General features: G+C 33.7%; 1 protein-coding gene across 1 annotated transcript; it reads right to left on the reverse strand.

Moving 5' to 3' along the window:
• Positions 1–7,309: 7,309 nt before the first annotated feature.
• Positions 7,310–8,623, reverse strand: LOC132554284 (uncharacterized). Its single transcript, XM_060218591.1, has 2 exons — positions 8,442–8,623; positions 7,310–7,505 (listed from the first exon to the last, which is right to left on the reverse strand). The coding sequence occupies exons 1-2, from the start codon at positions 8,621–8,623 to the stop codon at positions 7,310–7,312; spliced, it is 378 nt and encodes a 125-aa protein (XP_060074574.1).
• Positions 8,624–17,936: the final 9,313 nt, after the last annotated feature.

Here is a 17,936-nt window from a genome sequence, read left to right on the forward strand (position 1 = left end):
TAGAGAGTGAATTTGACAAAGAATTCCGATTTGACGTTTATGCATGTATTTGAGACCGAAAATGTAAATGGGATTGTATACTGCAAGCACATCTTAAACGATACACAATTATGACAGTGCTAGTATGCTATATAGATCTACAGCCTCCAACTATTTATTAGTCTACACCTATAGATGCAAACACCGTACAATGTACGCTGTTGGTTCACGCTAGAATGGCCTCTGAACCACCGTGAATTGATCGATGGTAATGTTAGATTTACCAATCTCGAACTGTAATAATTATTTCGAATACTATCAATGCACATATATGAAATGTGTTGAAATTGACACCTTCATATATGTAACTGAGTTATATAGAGAAAGCTTACCTTTGACCCGGGGATATGAAGTGTATATTCTATAACCTGCTTCTCGAACGTTTCTTGCCGCGGAGGTCACGAGCGTCCCGCCAATAAAAGTTAACCAATGAAAATTCGTCTTGATGTGGTTTGTAAACAATGGCGAAAAGTACACGTAGGGTATAACAAGTGTGTACAGAGTTACACTATAGTATTATCAGCGACCAATGATGACAACATAAGTTGTGTACAAATATTGACCACAGGTGGTAGGTCCACATTAAGAGACTGACTTTCCTTCTCACGATACGTTTGAAACAGCTGAACTGATCAATTTCTTTATGTGAAAAAAGATGAAATGTTAATTAGCTCACCTGGAACAGGGACGTATACTATATAGAATACGTCCCTGGTAGTATACTATATAGAATACGTCCCTGGTAGTATACTATATTGAATACGTCCCTGGCTGTATACTATATAGAATACGTCCATGGCTGTATACTATATAGAATACGTCCCTGGCTGTATACTATATAGAATACGTCACTGTCTGTATACTATATAGAATACGCTCCTGTCTGTATACTATATAGAATACGTCCCTGGCTGTATAGTATATAGAATACATCCTTGGCTGTATACTATATAGAATATGTCCCTGGCTGTATACTATATAGAATACGTCCCTGGCTGTATACGATATAGAATACGTCCATGGCTGTATATTATATAGAATACGTCCCTGGCTGTATACTGTATAGAATACATCCCTGTCTGTATACTATATAGAAAACATCCCTGTCTGTATAGTATATAGAATACGTCCCTGGCTGTATACTATATAGAATACATCCCTGACTGTATACTATATAGAATACATCCCTGTCTGTATAGTATATAGAATACATCCTTGGCTGTGTACCAAATAGAATATATCCTTAGCTGTATACTATATAGAATACATCCTTGGCTGTATACTATATAGAATATGTCCCTGGCTGTATACTATATAGAATACGTTCGTGGCTGTATATTATATAGAATACATCCCTGTCTGTATAGTATATAGAATACATCCTTGGCTGTGTACCAAATAGAATATGTCCTTAGCTGTGTACTATATAGTATACATCCCTGGCTATATACTATATTGAATACGTCCCTGGCTGTATACTATATAGAATACGCTCCTGTCTGTATAGTATATAGAATACATCTCTGTCTGTATAGTATATAGAATATGTCCTTGATTGTATAGTATATAGAATACGCCCCTGGCTGTATACTATATAGAATACGTCACTGGCTGTATACTGTATAGAATATATCCCTGTCTGTATACTATATAGAAAACATCTCTGTCTGTATAGTATATAGAATACGTCCTTGGCTGTATACTATATAGAATACGTCCCTGGTAGTATACTATATAGAATACGTCCCTGGTAGTATACTATATAGAATACGCTCCTGTCTGTATAGTGTATAGAATACGTCCTTGACTGTATAGTATATAGAATACGTCCCTGGCTGTATACTATATAGAATACGCTCCTGCCTGTATACTATATAGAATACGCTCCTGCCTGTATAGTATATAGAATACGTCCCTGGCTGTATACTATATAGAATACGTCACTGTCTGTATACTATATAGAATACGTCCCTGGCTGTATACTATATAGAATACGTCCCTGGCTGTATAGTATATAGAATACGTTACTGGGGTATACTATATAGAATACGTCCCTGGCTGTATACTATATAGAATATGTCCCTGACTGTATACTATATAGAATACGTCACTGGCTGTATAGTATATAGAATACATCCTTGGCTGTGTACCAAATAGAATATAACCTTAACTGTATACTATATAGAATACATCCTTGGCTGTATACTATATAGAATATGTCCCTGGCTGTATACTATATAGAATACGTTCGTGGCTGTATATTATATAGAATACATCCCTGTCTGTATAGTATATAGAATACATCCTTGGCTGTGTACCAAATAGAATATATCCTTAGCTGTATACTATATAGTATACATCCCTGGCTATATACTATATTGAATACGTCCCTGGCTGTATACTATAGAATACATCCCTGTCTGAATAGTATATAGAATACGTCCTTGACTGTATAGTATATAGAATACGTCCCTGGCTGTATACTATATAGAATACGTCCCTGGTTGTTACTTTATAGAAAATGTTGGTATTTTATTGTTGTTAGGTATATACATAAGTTTTCTTTCATGTAAAAAAGTCTACGTAGTCACTGTATCTGTGTTCTATAATAAAGTCTGTGTAGACGTAGTCTCTGTATCTGTGTTCTATAATAAAGTCTGTGTAGACGTAGTCTCTGTATCTGTGTTCTGTAATAAAGTCTGTGTAGACGTAGTCTCTGTATGTGTGTTCTATAATAAAGTCTGTGTAGACGTAGTCTCTGTATCTGTGTTCTGTAATAAAGTCTGTGTAGACGAAGTCTCTGTATCTGTGTTCTGTAATAAAGTCTGTGTAGACATAGTCTCTGTATGTGTGTTCTATAATAAAGTCTGTGTAGACGTAGTCTCTGTATCTGTGTTCTGTATTAAAGTCTGTGTAGACGTAGTCTCTGTATCTGTGTTCTATAATAGAGTCTGTGTAGACGTAGTCTCTGTATCTGTGTTCTATAATAAAGTCTGTGTAGACGTAGTCTCTGTATCTGTGTTCTATAATAAAGTCTGTGTAGACGTAGTCTCTGTATCTGTGTTCTATAATAAAGTCTGTGTAGACATAGTCTCTGTATCTGTGTTCTATAATAAAGGATGTGTAGACATAGTCTCTGTATATGTGTTCTGTAATAAAGTCCGTGTAGACGTAGTCTCTGTATCTGTGTTCTGTATTAAAGTCTGTGTAGACGTAGTCTATAATAAAGTCTGTGTAGACGTAGTCTCTGTATCTGTGTTCTATAATAAAGTCTGTGTAGACGTAGTCTCTGTATCTGTGTTCTGTAATAAAGTCTGTGTAGACATAGTCTCTGTATGTGTGTTCTATAATAAAGTCTGTGTAGACGTAGTCTCTGTATCTCTGTATCTGTGTTCTGTATTAAACGTAGTCTCTGTATCTGTGTTCTATAATAAAGTCTGTGTAGACGTAGTCTCTGTATCTGTGTTCTATAATAAAGTCTGTGTAGACGTAGTCTCTGTATCTGTGTTCTATAATAAAGTCTATGTAGACGTAGTCTCTGTATCTGTGTTCTGTAATAAAGTCCATGTAGACGTAGTCTCTGTATCTGTGTTCTATAATAAAGTCCATGTAGACGTAGTCTCTGTATCTGTGTTATATAATAAAGTCCATGTAGACGCAGTCTCTGTATCTGTTATGATAACAAGGTCTGTGTACATTCATATGTACATGTTTTTTTTAACAAAGCGTTCGTAGTTGTAGTAAACATATATATTATGTTATGAAGTATGTATATATTTAGCTGTACCTGTGTCCTATTGTCTGTAGATTCTCTAGCCGTGTTTATATTCAATGTAAATATCCATGAGCTTAGCTATAGTGTATGTATTTAACCTAAATTGCGTGCTATGTTATATGATAACAAGAAATGTTGCTTTCGTCTTTTTTCTGTCATGTAATAAAGTGTAAAGATTCAGCTTTTATATCTGTGATCCGTGTTATGTATGCATGAAAATATAGATTAAATCTGTATATATCCTATGTACTGAAGCCACACAAAACTACCCAATTATTTAAATACGGCGGTTCATAGGCTTTTCTACATCTTAATGAGATTTCGTTTTGCATCTATGTGGGTAAGTAAAACATGACCAATCAATGTCGAAATGAGGGAACACTACATCTCTTTCTTTTTGTAAAATTGGTTAAGTGTCCACAAATTTGAAAATGACGCGTTTCACTTCTTCAAGAATTGATTTAGAAAAACAAGATTTTATTTGGCGACAACCATATTATCGAATCGGAAACAACGATAAAATGCCAACAAAAGTATAGAATCGTTATCCAAACTCAAAATTGATGAAGCGAGGACAAAACATCAGCAAAAAGATTTACACGGAGATCCTTATTAAACACAAGGGAAATCAGACCAGGTGTTCCGAAACAGTACGCGTCTTTTGCTTCATTAAAAGACACCTGCATAGTTATCCTTGTGTAATATCCAAAATCATCAAAGAAGATTATACAAAAGAAAAGAGAATGATAACTTTTAATGTAAATTCGATACAGAAAAGCCAATTAAACTCCAGTTTACTGCTGGTTCGTCCCTACAGGATTCATCGGTAATGTCGAGGTCCAAAATTTTGAAGCCTTGAAGTTGACTGAGATGATAAGATAATTCACTTCATCCATCGACGAATACATGCTATGCAAATCTTTTCACGTTCCAAAATGAGAACAAAGTAAACTATAGCAAAACCACCTTGTATGGTAACGAGCATCGCCGCCTACCTTTATTCTGAAGTAGGATATTCCCCAGAGACCTTGATGAAGACCATAAAACATATTCTCAAATGAAAACGAGGTTAACAAAATCAATGGAATCACCTGGCAGTTCTTGGACATAAGGAACATTTGGAAAGAATATTTTTGTAAACGGGTTGCGTGATGAAAGGTGTTCATTCATTCTTAATTTTTAAAAATTCTAACCAATTTTATTGTCATAATGTAAAGAATTGGACATCAGAAGGGCCTATTTAAGTCCTCTCTCTGTTCCTTCCAAGAACGATTGAAATAACAAAACATTGCGATCCGGTTAGTCTTGAACTAATTGATGACCATCAAATATGTATTAAAAGTTATAAAAAGAAATGTCCCATATTACAGTATTACTTGTTCCCTTTTCAGAAATTGTAGAGTTGACATATGATACACAATAATTACTTCCATAGCAAAATCGTTCATAAGTGTATTAGAAATTATAAAAAAAGATTAAGCAGGTTCGGCTTAAAAGTTATAAAAAGAAATGTCCCATATTACAGTATTACTTGTTCCCTTTTCAGAAATTGTAGAGTTGACATATGATACACAATAATTACTTCCATAGCAAAATCGTTCATAAGTGTATTAGAAATTATAAAAAAAGATTAAGCAGGTTCGGCTTGCATCGATATTTCAAATCAAGAAGTCTTTGTACTGAAACGTTAAGAGCTGTGTGGTAGCTGCAGTGTGATAGGCGTGTTGATTTCCTACTGTAACTTTACCATTTTTATCTTCAAACCTATGGTGTTTACATGTCGCAGTTGCCTCCATATTTAAGGATTCATTGTCACGATTTTCAGAATACACGGTTTCGAGAAAAACATTATGATAAAAATGATTGGGAAGTTTTAGAACCACCATGATGAGCTCATTGGGAAATATTATATTTACGATATGAAGTTGGACGTTTGGTTCCATTGTTTCCTTGTTCTCATTTGGGAACGTGACATTACTAACTGACAGAGATTACATGGTGGGTTTAGTTAATGAAGTTGCAGCCGTTTGTTCTTCTCTTAATCTCCTTGTAATTTTTCAGTAGTCCCCATGGAATTATTTTTTCTCATATTTTGCCACTGTTTAAGTGAATTCCGAGGTTGCATTATGGTTCTGAAAACCTGTTGATAGTTTATTCGTTGTAAATTAATATTCAACGTAACATTAACGTTAGGTAAACAAAAATGGCAGAAGACTGGACAAAGGCTCGCAACGTGCGTCTTTGTTCAGCCTAACCAAAATACAGCTGATATTTCACGACACTGACTGTATATTCTCTATATATCATCCCTGCAGTGATGCAGGGATGATATCTATTATATCTTGTTGATAAATTCACATGCTCAATGGTTTCGTGAAGGGGTTCATGCATACAATTGTAAACTCTAAGACATTTGGGAAACAAAACTTATAACAGACATAATGTGGAGCCGATATGCACCTTTAAGATAATTTATATATCAATATATATTTTTGTGCTAACAAATGCATGTGTTTTACGATTGTCCTTAAAAGAAGACAGGGCGTATTGAATCCATTTAATTTCCAGAAGGAGGATAAATGTTTGTACCAAGCCATTGCTAACGATGTCGTATTCAAAGGTCCTCTGATTTTTAAGGATTGATAAGACAGTAATCGTTGTGATGCTTTGCTTAAAATAAACATCTACCAAGTTAAGTTGTAAATTCATGACGACCCCGATTATTCAATCAACGCGAAAAGGAATTGCTAGCTCGACGAAGTTGTTAATTAACAAGTACGGTTTCGGTATGGACAAGATAGGAATTCTTTTTTAAGGATAAATGTTATATCTATTTTATCTTAGAATCTTAGTCAAATACTTCTCTTGTCATATTAACAATGTTTCCTATACGATAATTTCAAATATTAACATCGTGTAATCACTTTATATTTTATCAATGTGTTGTGTGTCCTGTTAACAGCCAGGGTCACTTAAGGACGTGCAAGGTTTGTGTCGTGGAGGAAAGCCGGAGTTTCCAGAGGAAAAAAACTGACCTGCGGCCAGTACCTGGCGACTGCAAAAGTAGGCCTCGAACTCGCGACCCAGAGGTGGAGGACTAGTGATAAAGAGCTCAGAGGCCTTAACCATTTGGACACCGTGGCCTTCAGACCAGAATATTGTACAGTGCCAACTTTGAATACGTATTTAGTGATAAATACAGAGTATGCATCAGATAATGGAAAAGAGTATTGTATTTATTTTGTACTTTTGATAAATCAGAATGCACCCTCGAAAGATATTTGCAGCATATCTGCGAGAATAAATAAAATCTTACAATATCCAAGCTTTGTTGACTTGTCACCAACGAAGAAAATTATATATTAATAACAATAAACACTCGGATTTCGAATTAAAGCAATTTATCTAAATCAGTGTGTATAAATATGACATGAAATCAGATCTTAACTTCATTTCTACAAATGATATGTATGTTATGACTATTTCATTGACTACTTAATACTTTTTAAAACTATGAAGTACAAATAGTATGATGAATGATAACATAAACTTGTGAGCGACGTGGTACATAAAATAGGAGGCACTGTAGGTATCGTAGACATAGTGTGGTCCTTGTAGTCCAGCATAGAACAGGGCCACCCACAAACTCAGTACAGCCATGTCTTCCCAACCTCGGCAGGTCCAATGGGCCCTTTGAATAATATAGAGGTATAAAATTGAAGTATTTCAACAGACAATACGCAGGATTAGAGACACCTTTTAAACTATAACTAGGATAATATTACACACCATATGAAAATATATGATATTATTTATAGAGGGCGTCACCGTCAATAGATGTTGAAGTAGGCATTGATGATTAACGAACCATGAAATACACAAAAAGAGGAGACGAACATTACATGGGCAAGTTTGACTAGGTTAAAATGTGTTTAAATGGGAGAAGACTTGAAAATAGGCAATCTACTGTAGCCAGCATAGTACAATACTTATATTCGTGTAGTAAAGCTTTAATGCAAACACATTGGAAAGAGTTGCGGGTGAAGTGAAGTTAAACCGGAGCTTACTATGTATATAAATTCCCTTGTGGTTAACAGCAATATATAAGTTGTATATGTGAAACATACTTGTATTTTGTGCTAGCCGTTGAAATATTAAGCAAACACATTTAAAAAAAGAAATGCATTTACTCTATATGAATAGAAGTTTAAAATGCGATAGACAATCAAGTAATTATTTTCAAATCGAAATTCCTCAAGAGTATCAAGAGTATCAGACATTTATACTTGTAAGAATTTTTGCATGAAAGAAGATTGCAACTTTATCCAATTTAATCAGTCATAATAGAATGAACGCCGACACGAAGTTCTTAAATATTAATTGTTTTCTAAGTTAAATTCCATCTATAAAATAAATCGTGAAGATGCATTTAAGATAATTCAGTTCATGTCCTAACGAACAAGATCAATAAGTATATTGGTAAAGTTGCCGGTGCTTGTTTTGATCCCTATCACGACTTTACCCTTTCACTACATTCGTTCTATACATCATCTATGTTCAGCAATTTAACTTGCAACATGCAATCAAACACAAAGATGCATGACAGGTATTGCAATGTGATACTTACTCTTTGATATATTTGAGTACGTAGACTACGATGCAGTCACACAAGATAGCTGGGATCAGATATCTATGACCGATGTGGTGGAACCAAGGTGAGTAATGAGTGTACCACATCACACTGAAGATCTCGGCGATCACCAGAGCTATTACCATAGCCACGTTGAATTTGACTCTCACTTCCGCCATTTTGTTGTATTACTTGGCTCTACAAGTTACTGAAAAGAAATATTCAAATGTTTTATGCAGCAGATCATGGTATACTATCAGCAATATTCGTTTATAGAAAATAAAAAGTCAAATCATATCATAATCAAATACCTTAGTATACGTCTCATCAAGTTTGAAAATGAGTTGACAGCATGAGATAGAAAAATATAAACACAATAGACTAATTGTATTGTCAACTACAGCTTACGCGGTCATACAGCGGTAGGTAATGAAATGATGTGTTGTTTAAGGTGGCACACGCGATTCATTTGCAGTGACTGTAAACATTGTTTTGTATTGGTGATGCTAGATGCCAGATTACCCCGGTACGTCTTGGTCAGTGTTACTTTAGGTAAACTACGTCATGACTTATATGTAAATACTCTAGGCATTAAACAGCTGGGTTAATCGTACACCATATACATCACCCATATGGTTATCATATACAGCAGTATTCATCACATTACTCGGCAGTGTCTTCAAGGTTAAGAAGCAAACATTCTATTTTACAACAATTGTGAAAACAAGAAAGAGAATACCGACATATTAATAGAATCTTAATTAAAAAACAAATCAGATGACGTTATTAGAAAATAAGAACAAAAGAAAGATTTACTCAGAGACTCCTGAAAAATACAACTCGTGTTGAACCAGACGATTAACAATATCTTTATTTGTGCGCAAAACCATCTCGAAACATAAAAAAGCAGTTAAAATTTTGATGGAAAAACTTGTTTCATATAAAGGCATCGGTATCGTGTATACAACAATAAGGTTAAAAGATGCATTAGTGTTTTGTTGTGTGTAAAATCACAGAAGTTTTAGGGAAAAGTCGACTTACAAACCGCTGTGTAAAGAATATGGTGTACTAAAGTATATTCATTGCAGACTGGAAATCACATTAACCTGTAAACCAAGCATGACTGCTGACACACACCACATACTACATCTACTTATGATGAAGCCATGACTGAGGTATAATTGTATGATCAATCATCAGTCTTCCTGCCAGTGATGTGGCTTAACTAGATTATAGATGTGTTGTGGTAGCCGCTGATAGAGGAAGCAGAGCTGACCATGTTAGATAGCCTTGCTTGCATGAACAAATCTATTTGTTTTGTTATAAATTATGATATCTAAAAATTCCCAATGCAATACATACCCCGTCACGCTTTGTTGTAGATTTTATCTTTGTTCTTGCTGCAGACAGAGATTCAGCACTCCCGTCTTTGTTTGTCAACAAATCCGTGAAAATGAGCACGGATATAGCTAACTGACCTTTCAGCCAATCAGGGGGCTATTTTAACACGTCTCCCCGCGGTTTGCTGAAGGGCGAGGCACAAGAAGATATAAATAGTGCAAAAATTGCCTCGGTTGGAAGAGCATTCGACCTGGTGTACCATCGATCAATGTGTAAAGCCGTACTGTAAACACCCGACGTAAACTACATTTAGTCATAAATTGTTTCTTTTGTTTGCTGACATGACTCGATACGATGGAAAACTTGACGGCTCTCATTTTTAAACTCTATTTGAAAAAGAACTGTTCTCAAGAACTCCCTCGACAAATTAACGCGACTACAAATGCAATTTCTAAAGAAATTGAAAATTAACAAAGTTTTCGAAGGGGCAATTCCAATCCCTTAGTTTGCCTTTCAAAATTATAGCATTGAATTGACCAAACCTAGAGATGACCTAGTTAAAACCTTATCGATTGTATGGGGAGATGTGTATGGATCAATTTACTTCATACACAATGTTTGAACAACAAAGTCCTGTCCAGATATTAGCCTATTGGAGTAACATGACCCATACAATACAATATACTGTTATTTATACGTGGGAATACGAGTTCCAAATACTAGATGGATGATAAACTGACTGGACTATGTTTCGGGTTTTTGGGCACAGATGATTGGCCCAATCGAAATTATTTCATATCTTAGTCAAATTACCAAGATTTGCAATTTACTCCTAAAACTTTTTCGGTCCGGTTCACCAATTGTCTTTCTAAAACCTAACAAAAATGCTCCGACCCAAAAGAGTGGAAAAAAGGATTGAAAATGTGCTTTAGATACAAACATCTAAGATACTAATTGAATATGAAAATACATACCTGTGCATATCCTATGCCGCACTACAGAATTTCCAAAGTGGAGTATTTTTATTGCAACAACTCTATCAGTTTTGTATAACAAATAATTGTACAAGAAAAAATGCATCAATGAATGACAACATTATTTATACTAATGTACAATGGAAATCAAAATATTTTGCTGGAATAGTATGTAAGTTTGCACTTATTTTTTGAGGATACAAAGTTCTAGGGTAAGTTTCGAACTTCCATGTAAATTTTTCCAAAGTGAAAGTCTTTGGAGCACTAGAATTTCTGCAACAGAAGCCAGTCTGAGATGTATGTATCAAAGTACGTGATATTATCGCGCGGTTGTTTGTTTTGCTTCTTATAAAGAGTAGATTTGACCTTGAAGAGATTCGAGACCAGTTTCATTATATAAAGCTTCATTATATACGTACAAGGCAAGTCTACTGATAACACTGAATATTATCATAATCAAAATGGCACAACCAATTTCTTTTGCACTAGATGTATATTTTATGACACTTACAGTGAATAGGGAAACCCTTACGATGAAGTATAAATATTTCCGTAAAATGTGGACTTTTTAGATAACAAAATTACATTTCATTCGTAGGATTTCTACTTAGCTCTACCATTCAAAATAACTCTGGAATGTTTCTGACAATCTGTAAAGTCTGTAATATGTCCAATACGTCTAGTTATAACCATTAATTGCCACGTTGGAGATAAACATTACAGTATGTAAATATTTGTCAAAAGCATTTTCGCGCTGAAGACAGGAACGTGAATGGCGCGAGAATTGGCTCTTGTGGAGTCTAAGACGTAATTCCCCTACAGAACAGTAAAAGTTTTTTGGGTCCATGTATATTATTCACGTGATCACATGCATACGTTTCTCTGCAAGCGCAACGGTCATGCATATATTTACAATTCAGCGTTTTCTCCTTCATCAATAGAACTCACCTAGCTATCTTGGTCAACTCAAGTAATGTCACGTTACAAAATACTAACGACCATCGAATACAGACAATTTGTATTATGCAGGCAAAATAGTTCCCAATGAGATCCTGGTGACGATTACGAAACTTTTCCATCATTAATCTGCATCTCTCGAAACTCTGTTCGAAGTTAGCTGTCAGCTGTGGGTCTCTTTCACGGTAATCGCGACATTGGTAGCAAGCTCTTTAATTTCTAATAAACTGTGCCAACATTATGGTTTTGAGAAGCGTGATTTTAATATCTAGAAATGGAAAACGTAGGGAAATCGACAGAATCAAGCTTATGATGCATCTTAGGAGAAATTGACATTGTTGTCAGCATGTGCATGATGTGTAGTAACGCATGCTAGCATTTCATTTCCAGGAACCAATTCTAGTATGTATACCGTAAACGATGGATACAATTAATACATTATCAATATAACATATGGAACTGAAGGACATGTTAGGGTCTATGTTAGCTGTTTTAATAAGCTCTTCGGTAAAATATGCCTAATCTGCAATATTGATAGACAGATGGACAGTTATCGAGTATATTGTTGACAGGAAATTGATCATTCTTACGATTTCACCCTTAGTGTATATTAGCTTCGCATTTGACATGATTCTTGCGATTTAATCAAAGTATAAATTCAGTCATATGATAGGGAAAAAAACCTCTAAATGCCAGAATGACGGCATTCTGAGCATTTTCGTCAAACAATTATCTATTTCGTTTTGGTGACTTTGACTTTATTCTACCACCATCATAGACCCAGTAAAACGTTCATATGTACTAGTAGAAAAAACATCGATTGGTAATCACAATGACAGGAAAGCAAATCAAAGTGAACAAAGGTAGTTTGTAATATTCTATACGTATGTAGTGACCAATGGAAGTCGATTTGGCCACGCTTTATAACATACCTATCTTGGAATGGGGTGTGGTAGTGTACAAAATGGAAACAAAACTTCAGAAATATATCTGTATAAGAATAAGACTAACCCGGGCAGTTTGAATAAATCAGGCGGACCAGGCTATCAGTCTTTTAAGGTTAAGTGGTAACGTGTAATGTCTGTAGATGATGATTATTTACATTGGGTGTTTTTTTCTGTATACCAATCACATATTTCTAAAGCAGATCCTGAAGTTTGGTTTTCATACGATGATAAAAATAGACTTGTGATTTACTGTCTAGCTAGACTCTAAGCTGTTAATTCTTACACTTAGAAACATTATAGAATGAGTGGATTTCATCCAAATCCATGATGGCCGCCTGTCGCACATTTTGTTTTCTGATCACTTCCAAAATCAAAGAGGGCAAAACTAGGGACCAAGGGGAACATATAAATGAAATCTGAGAAAGATCCACCCAGTAATTCTCAAGAAATAGTGATATCAAAATTTGTTTATGGACGGGCAGACGACTATCAAAGATCTGAAGTTTAACATGCACAGAGAGGCTTTGCTGAGAAACTGCATATGAAGTTTGGTATCGTTGCAGCGCCAGAATTACGAATTGTCCTATAGAAGCTTCTATATGTTGACAATTCTAAACTTTAATGCAATTCAAGTTTTCAAAAACATGACCTCAGTGTTTTCACAGTTTTTTTAGTCAGTTGTTAGAAATAAATGAATAGGAACCACAGTACTGTTAAAACACAATGTCAACTATGATCAGGATACTAATTCTTTTTAAACACTAAAATCAGTAAAAGAAACAAAAATCAGTGTTGTAAAATAATTTAATAAGATCAGAGTCCTACATTTCGAGAATATGTAGATCTCTTATATACAGTAGATATCAGAACATCTTTAAAATGAAAGTGCACTTATACCAAAATCACAAATTACCTTAGCACAATGTATGTAAGCTTTTACTTAACAGTTGAAACGAAAATTTAATGAAAAAATGTCTTTGTCCAATTACTGCATGACAAAGACATGTTTCTAAAAGAATACAGGATTAAACATCAGTTTACAGTCAAATAAATGATACAGATTCCCAGTTTTAGAGATGGTCAGTCGTTTCCTTTCTTAATTTCCCATGTTATAACATATCAAAAGGGGACATAAACTCTCATGACACATTTTTTTTTTTTCATTAAATGTTTAAAACACCAAAAAGGTGACATTTCATTCTCACAAAACAAATAACATAAATCACAGACGCTGTTTTACTTTTAAGTGAAATAACCACAAGCAGAGCTAATAAATGTAATTATAAATATTTCACAAATGAAAAAGTTTTAAATCAAAAATCATAGCTCTTCCTGGATTCTTCAATTTTTATGTCTCTGTATGCGCCTTCATAAAACTTGGGTGGTTAGACAAAAATATTTAGTTACAAGCGTTTCAGGGATTTGACAGTGACATTTCATAATATCAATGTGAAACCTTCATCCTCAATCCAAATTTTCAAAAAGTGTTATGGTACCTCAAATTCACCAAGGACCAGGGTTAATACTTGAAAGCTCTAGTCATGATATGAAAGGGATATGAAATTATTTTCTCTCTGTACACTAGAGTATTGTGTATATCCATCTTTTCACATTTAGTAAAAACAACACAATCATTCCGAACGAGCTCAATGTAACAATTTAAAACAACAGAACATTACTAAAAGCATAAATGAAATACTGAATACATACAAATAATAATAAAAGATATTATAGTGATCTTAGCAATGCTTTAGAAAAGTTAGCTTTGTGACCTTGAAGTATGAATAACAAAAATAAATAAAGACTGTACCAAAACTTTGTTTTGATTTTTGAGGTGTCAAGTTAGAAATTGTAGAAATATGAAGCAGCATGTGTGAATTACATATTTGAATATTGTACATAAAAACGTATTCACAGAAAATGTTGTGAATAGGAAATACCAAAACTTACATTTTACCCTAAAATTTATAATTGTACATTGCTAATTGCATGCAGTAACAGAAGTAGATATGGCCCAGTTTTTTTCAATGACCTCACCTAATTCACGTATGCATCCATTGTGAACGCATCGTACACACACCACTCAATGTGTGATATGCAATATAACAACTGTACTTGGCATAAAAATGTTAATGTGCTCAGAGTAAATTATAAATAAATATTACAACATGGACATTCAATTAAGCACAACTCAGAATGTCTCCTTCAATATGTAGTCTCACCTCAGTAATATTTGTGTAATGTATTCAGAGAATTATAGGTCGATTTGTTAATTTGTTCCCACACATATCAAAATTAGTTACTGGAAAATAATCTGATCAGACATACATACAATAGGGAAAAAATCCATAAATATAGGTCTTACCTCACTAAAGAAATCAAATCAAAATATTCTAATATTAAGTTTTCTTCCAAGACAAGGTCATTTTAGGTTCAAATATCTATTACAAATTACATTTACAAGTGCATGGCAAGAATATGAAGCAACTGTTAAACTTGTTTTAAGACATACTGTTTCATTTTCAATAGTACATGAGAAAACAGATTTCCATTTGAAATCATTGAAAAATTAATTAAATTAATATTCTTTTCACCAAACATTAACACATGATGTTTATTAATGCCTCTTATAATCATCATTATACAAATAATAGAGAACTCTCTTTTCTATTATAGCAAGATCTCTTCCATGGATAATAACACCAACATCATGCACAAATACAGGTTAGACAAAATGTAAGCAGTAAACTCTAATATTTACAATGTACACCATCTAATTTTTCATTTGATTATTGATTATAAATGAATTACAAATAATTCATAATTAATAATCAAAAGACTTCAACGAAATTTAAGATTTAGATATGAATCTGCGAAAAAAACCCACAAACTAAAGTAAGTTCCATGATGGCATTAATGAAAAGTAAATGGTGAAGAGGACACATGTCAAAATATGATACAATATTTACCGGGTTTATTCTATGGACAACAAAACTCACACAAGATATCAAATCAGATCAAAAGAGATTGAGCAAATAATTGCAAGCAACAGGACGGTAAAATTGAAACAACTTTGTGCCTCTATATACAGTATAATGATTTGACAGAAAAAATTTACATTCACTGTAATACTATAGAATCAGGATAAAGCCCTGAAGAATCTTTACAACTCAGTACAAACTCTGATACCAATATCTTCTTAATTTTGCCTTTGACAGATATGTAAGGGATATTGTATGAGTTTCCATTTTTTAAGAAATTTAGAAATTATCTTTAAAAATCCAACCTTATGAAAGCTCATATAAAAACTTGACATCTCATGATGAAATGCTAAGAAATTCGGCTAGGTGTTGTTCATCAAAACTGCTCATCACAGCTTTATTTAAGGTGTTGTTTATGCATGATCCAACAGGTTGAAGCATGTCATGCATCAGGTATAAGCTTGATCAAGTTATCTTGATGTTTCACTACAACTATCAAGGTGGCTTCAAGTTATTTCCTATTGTATCCTCATTCTATCACATTGGATTTCATTATCATAATAAGTCATATAAAACATGCTTCTCAAATCAATAACAGCATTGGTCCACTTTTTATCAGATCCAGAGGTACAAAAATTGATCAGTATTTTCCATTAAAGAAAAAAAACAGTTTTGTACCCTGAACCATTATCTATTGAATCTGCACACATCAATAAATAATCGTAATGATAAAAAAAGTCTGGTCTTCCGCAGTTACAAAATACAAAATTTTGATGCATGTGTGATGTACCATTTTTTGCAGCAGTGAATTTAATAACAGTATCAATTTTAAAAAACAATCTCCAATACAAATATAAACAAAAAGATCATAATGTATTTAATAATTAACAATAAATGGAACAATAACAATTACACTGAAAGGTTTAGAGGACTTCAACTTGTATTCCATATAGATATGAACAATACATTTTGTGACAGAACTGTAAGATGAGTGATTGCTACCACAAAAATTGAGTCGGTAAAAAGTTTTTTCTAAGGTAATTTCTTATGAAAAAACAAATGGTTTTATATTTGATTTAAAATGACAATAGTGTCAAACATTATCAGTATTCCTCCTCTCACAAAATTGTGTTCTTCTATCATCAAACAATATTTGGTTTCTATATATATCTCATTGAGAATCATTATACATCCCCAATACATTGGTGAAAGGTGAATCATTCTGTAATGACAACTACATGATTTCAACTAGAATTCAATTTTGGTCTAAAATAGAGAGAAAACAATTGAAATTCTCTTTAATTTCTGTCTGATTGTGTCTTACTTGACTGACAAGAAGCAAGGAAAGATTTCTCAATACTTGTTGTCTCGATTGTCATCTATTGTCATTGATTCATTGTATCATTTTTTTTTAATCCGAGCAACACAGTAACTATAAATACAAATTTGAACAATAACTGCAAATTCTAACAAAGTATCCCAATTACACGTGGGACAAGATGATTTGATCTCACTATGATGTAAACAGATGGCAAGAGTGACTTTATGATGTTTCTTTTAGTGGGCAAATATAAATATTGAGCCTCTTATAGTTAAACAGCCCGGTATGAAAGACACTCTGCAATTGCCTTATTAGTTAGATGTCATTTCAATGTGACATGATTTCACATTCCTTTAATATAAACATGTAGATGATGCCAATGAACACTAAAACAAGCAAAACCTTTCAAAATACTTTTGAAATTTTTCATGTCAGTCAACCTCAAATGAAATGAACCTCAATATATAATATCAGTATGCTATGAAACATAGAAAACAAATTCAATTGAAAGCACTCATTAGCTTACCTCAAGCATTTTACATAACTTACTCAAATCCATCACATGTACAACTCACCCCCAAACTCAACCAGTTTCACGGTCACATTCCCATTACAAATGAATGTGGTGTTCAGCTTCATCATGCCAGTGATGTAACACTCACAAATAAATTGTGGCCTGATGATGACCTACTTAGCAGGCTGAAGCATGTCGGCTATTTCTTGAAACCTTAGGAGATGCTGCTCTTTCTTGTAGCTTGATATGATACAACTATACAATCCTCCATATATATGTATTTCCAATAAACAATTTGACAATTTCTTTTTTAAAGCTTATGAATTCCGTACAATTTTCAAAGTTCTTGTAATATCTGTCTATAAAAAAAGTATTGGTCAAACGAAAAATACCCCATAAATGTTTTGATAAGAAAACACCTAATAATCTGAAACCCCATCAAGTCACATATACACAT

The sequence above is a fragment of the Ylistrum balloti genome, unplaced genomic scaffold (assembly GCF_031769215.1).
Source record: "Ylistrum balloti isolate Yb309-2 unplaced genomic scaffold, AGI_CSIRO_Ybal_v1 Utg370388, whole genome shotgun sequence".
NCBI lineage: Eukaryota > Metazoa > Mollusca > Bivalvia > Pectinida > Pectinidae > Ylistrum > Ylistrum balloti.

Excerpts from the sequence above, each read along its gene's own strand:
- LOC132554284 (XM_060218591.1), bottom strand. The coding sequence starts at position 8,623 with ATGGCGGAAGTGAGAGTCAAATTCAACGTGGCTATGGTAATAGCTCTG. Across the intron at positions 7,506-8,441 it reads GTACTCAAATATATCAAAGA|GGCCCATTGGACCTGCCGAG; the intron begins GTAAGTATCACA and ends TATTATTCAAAG.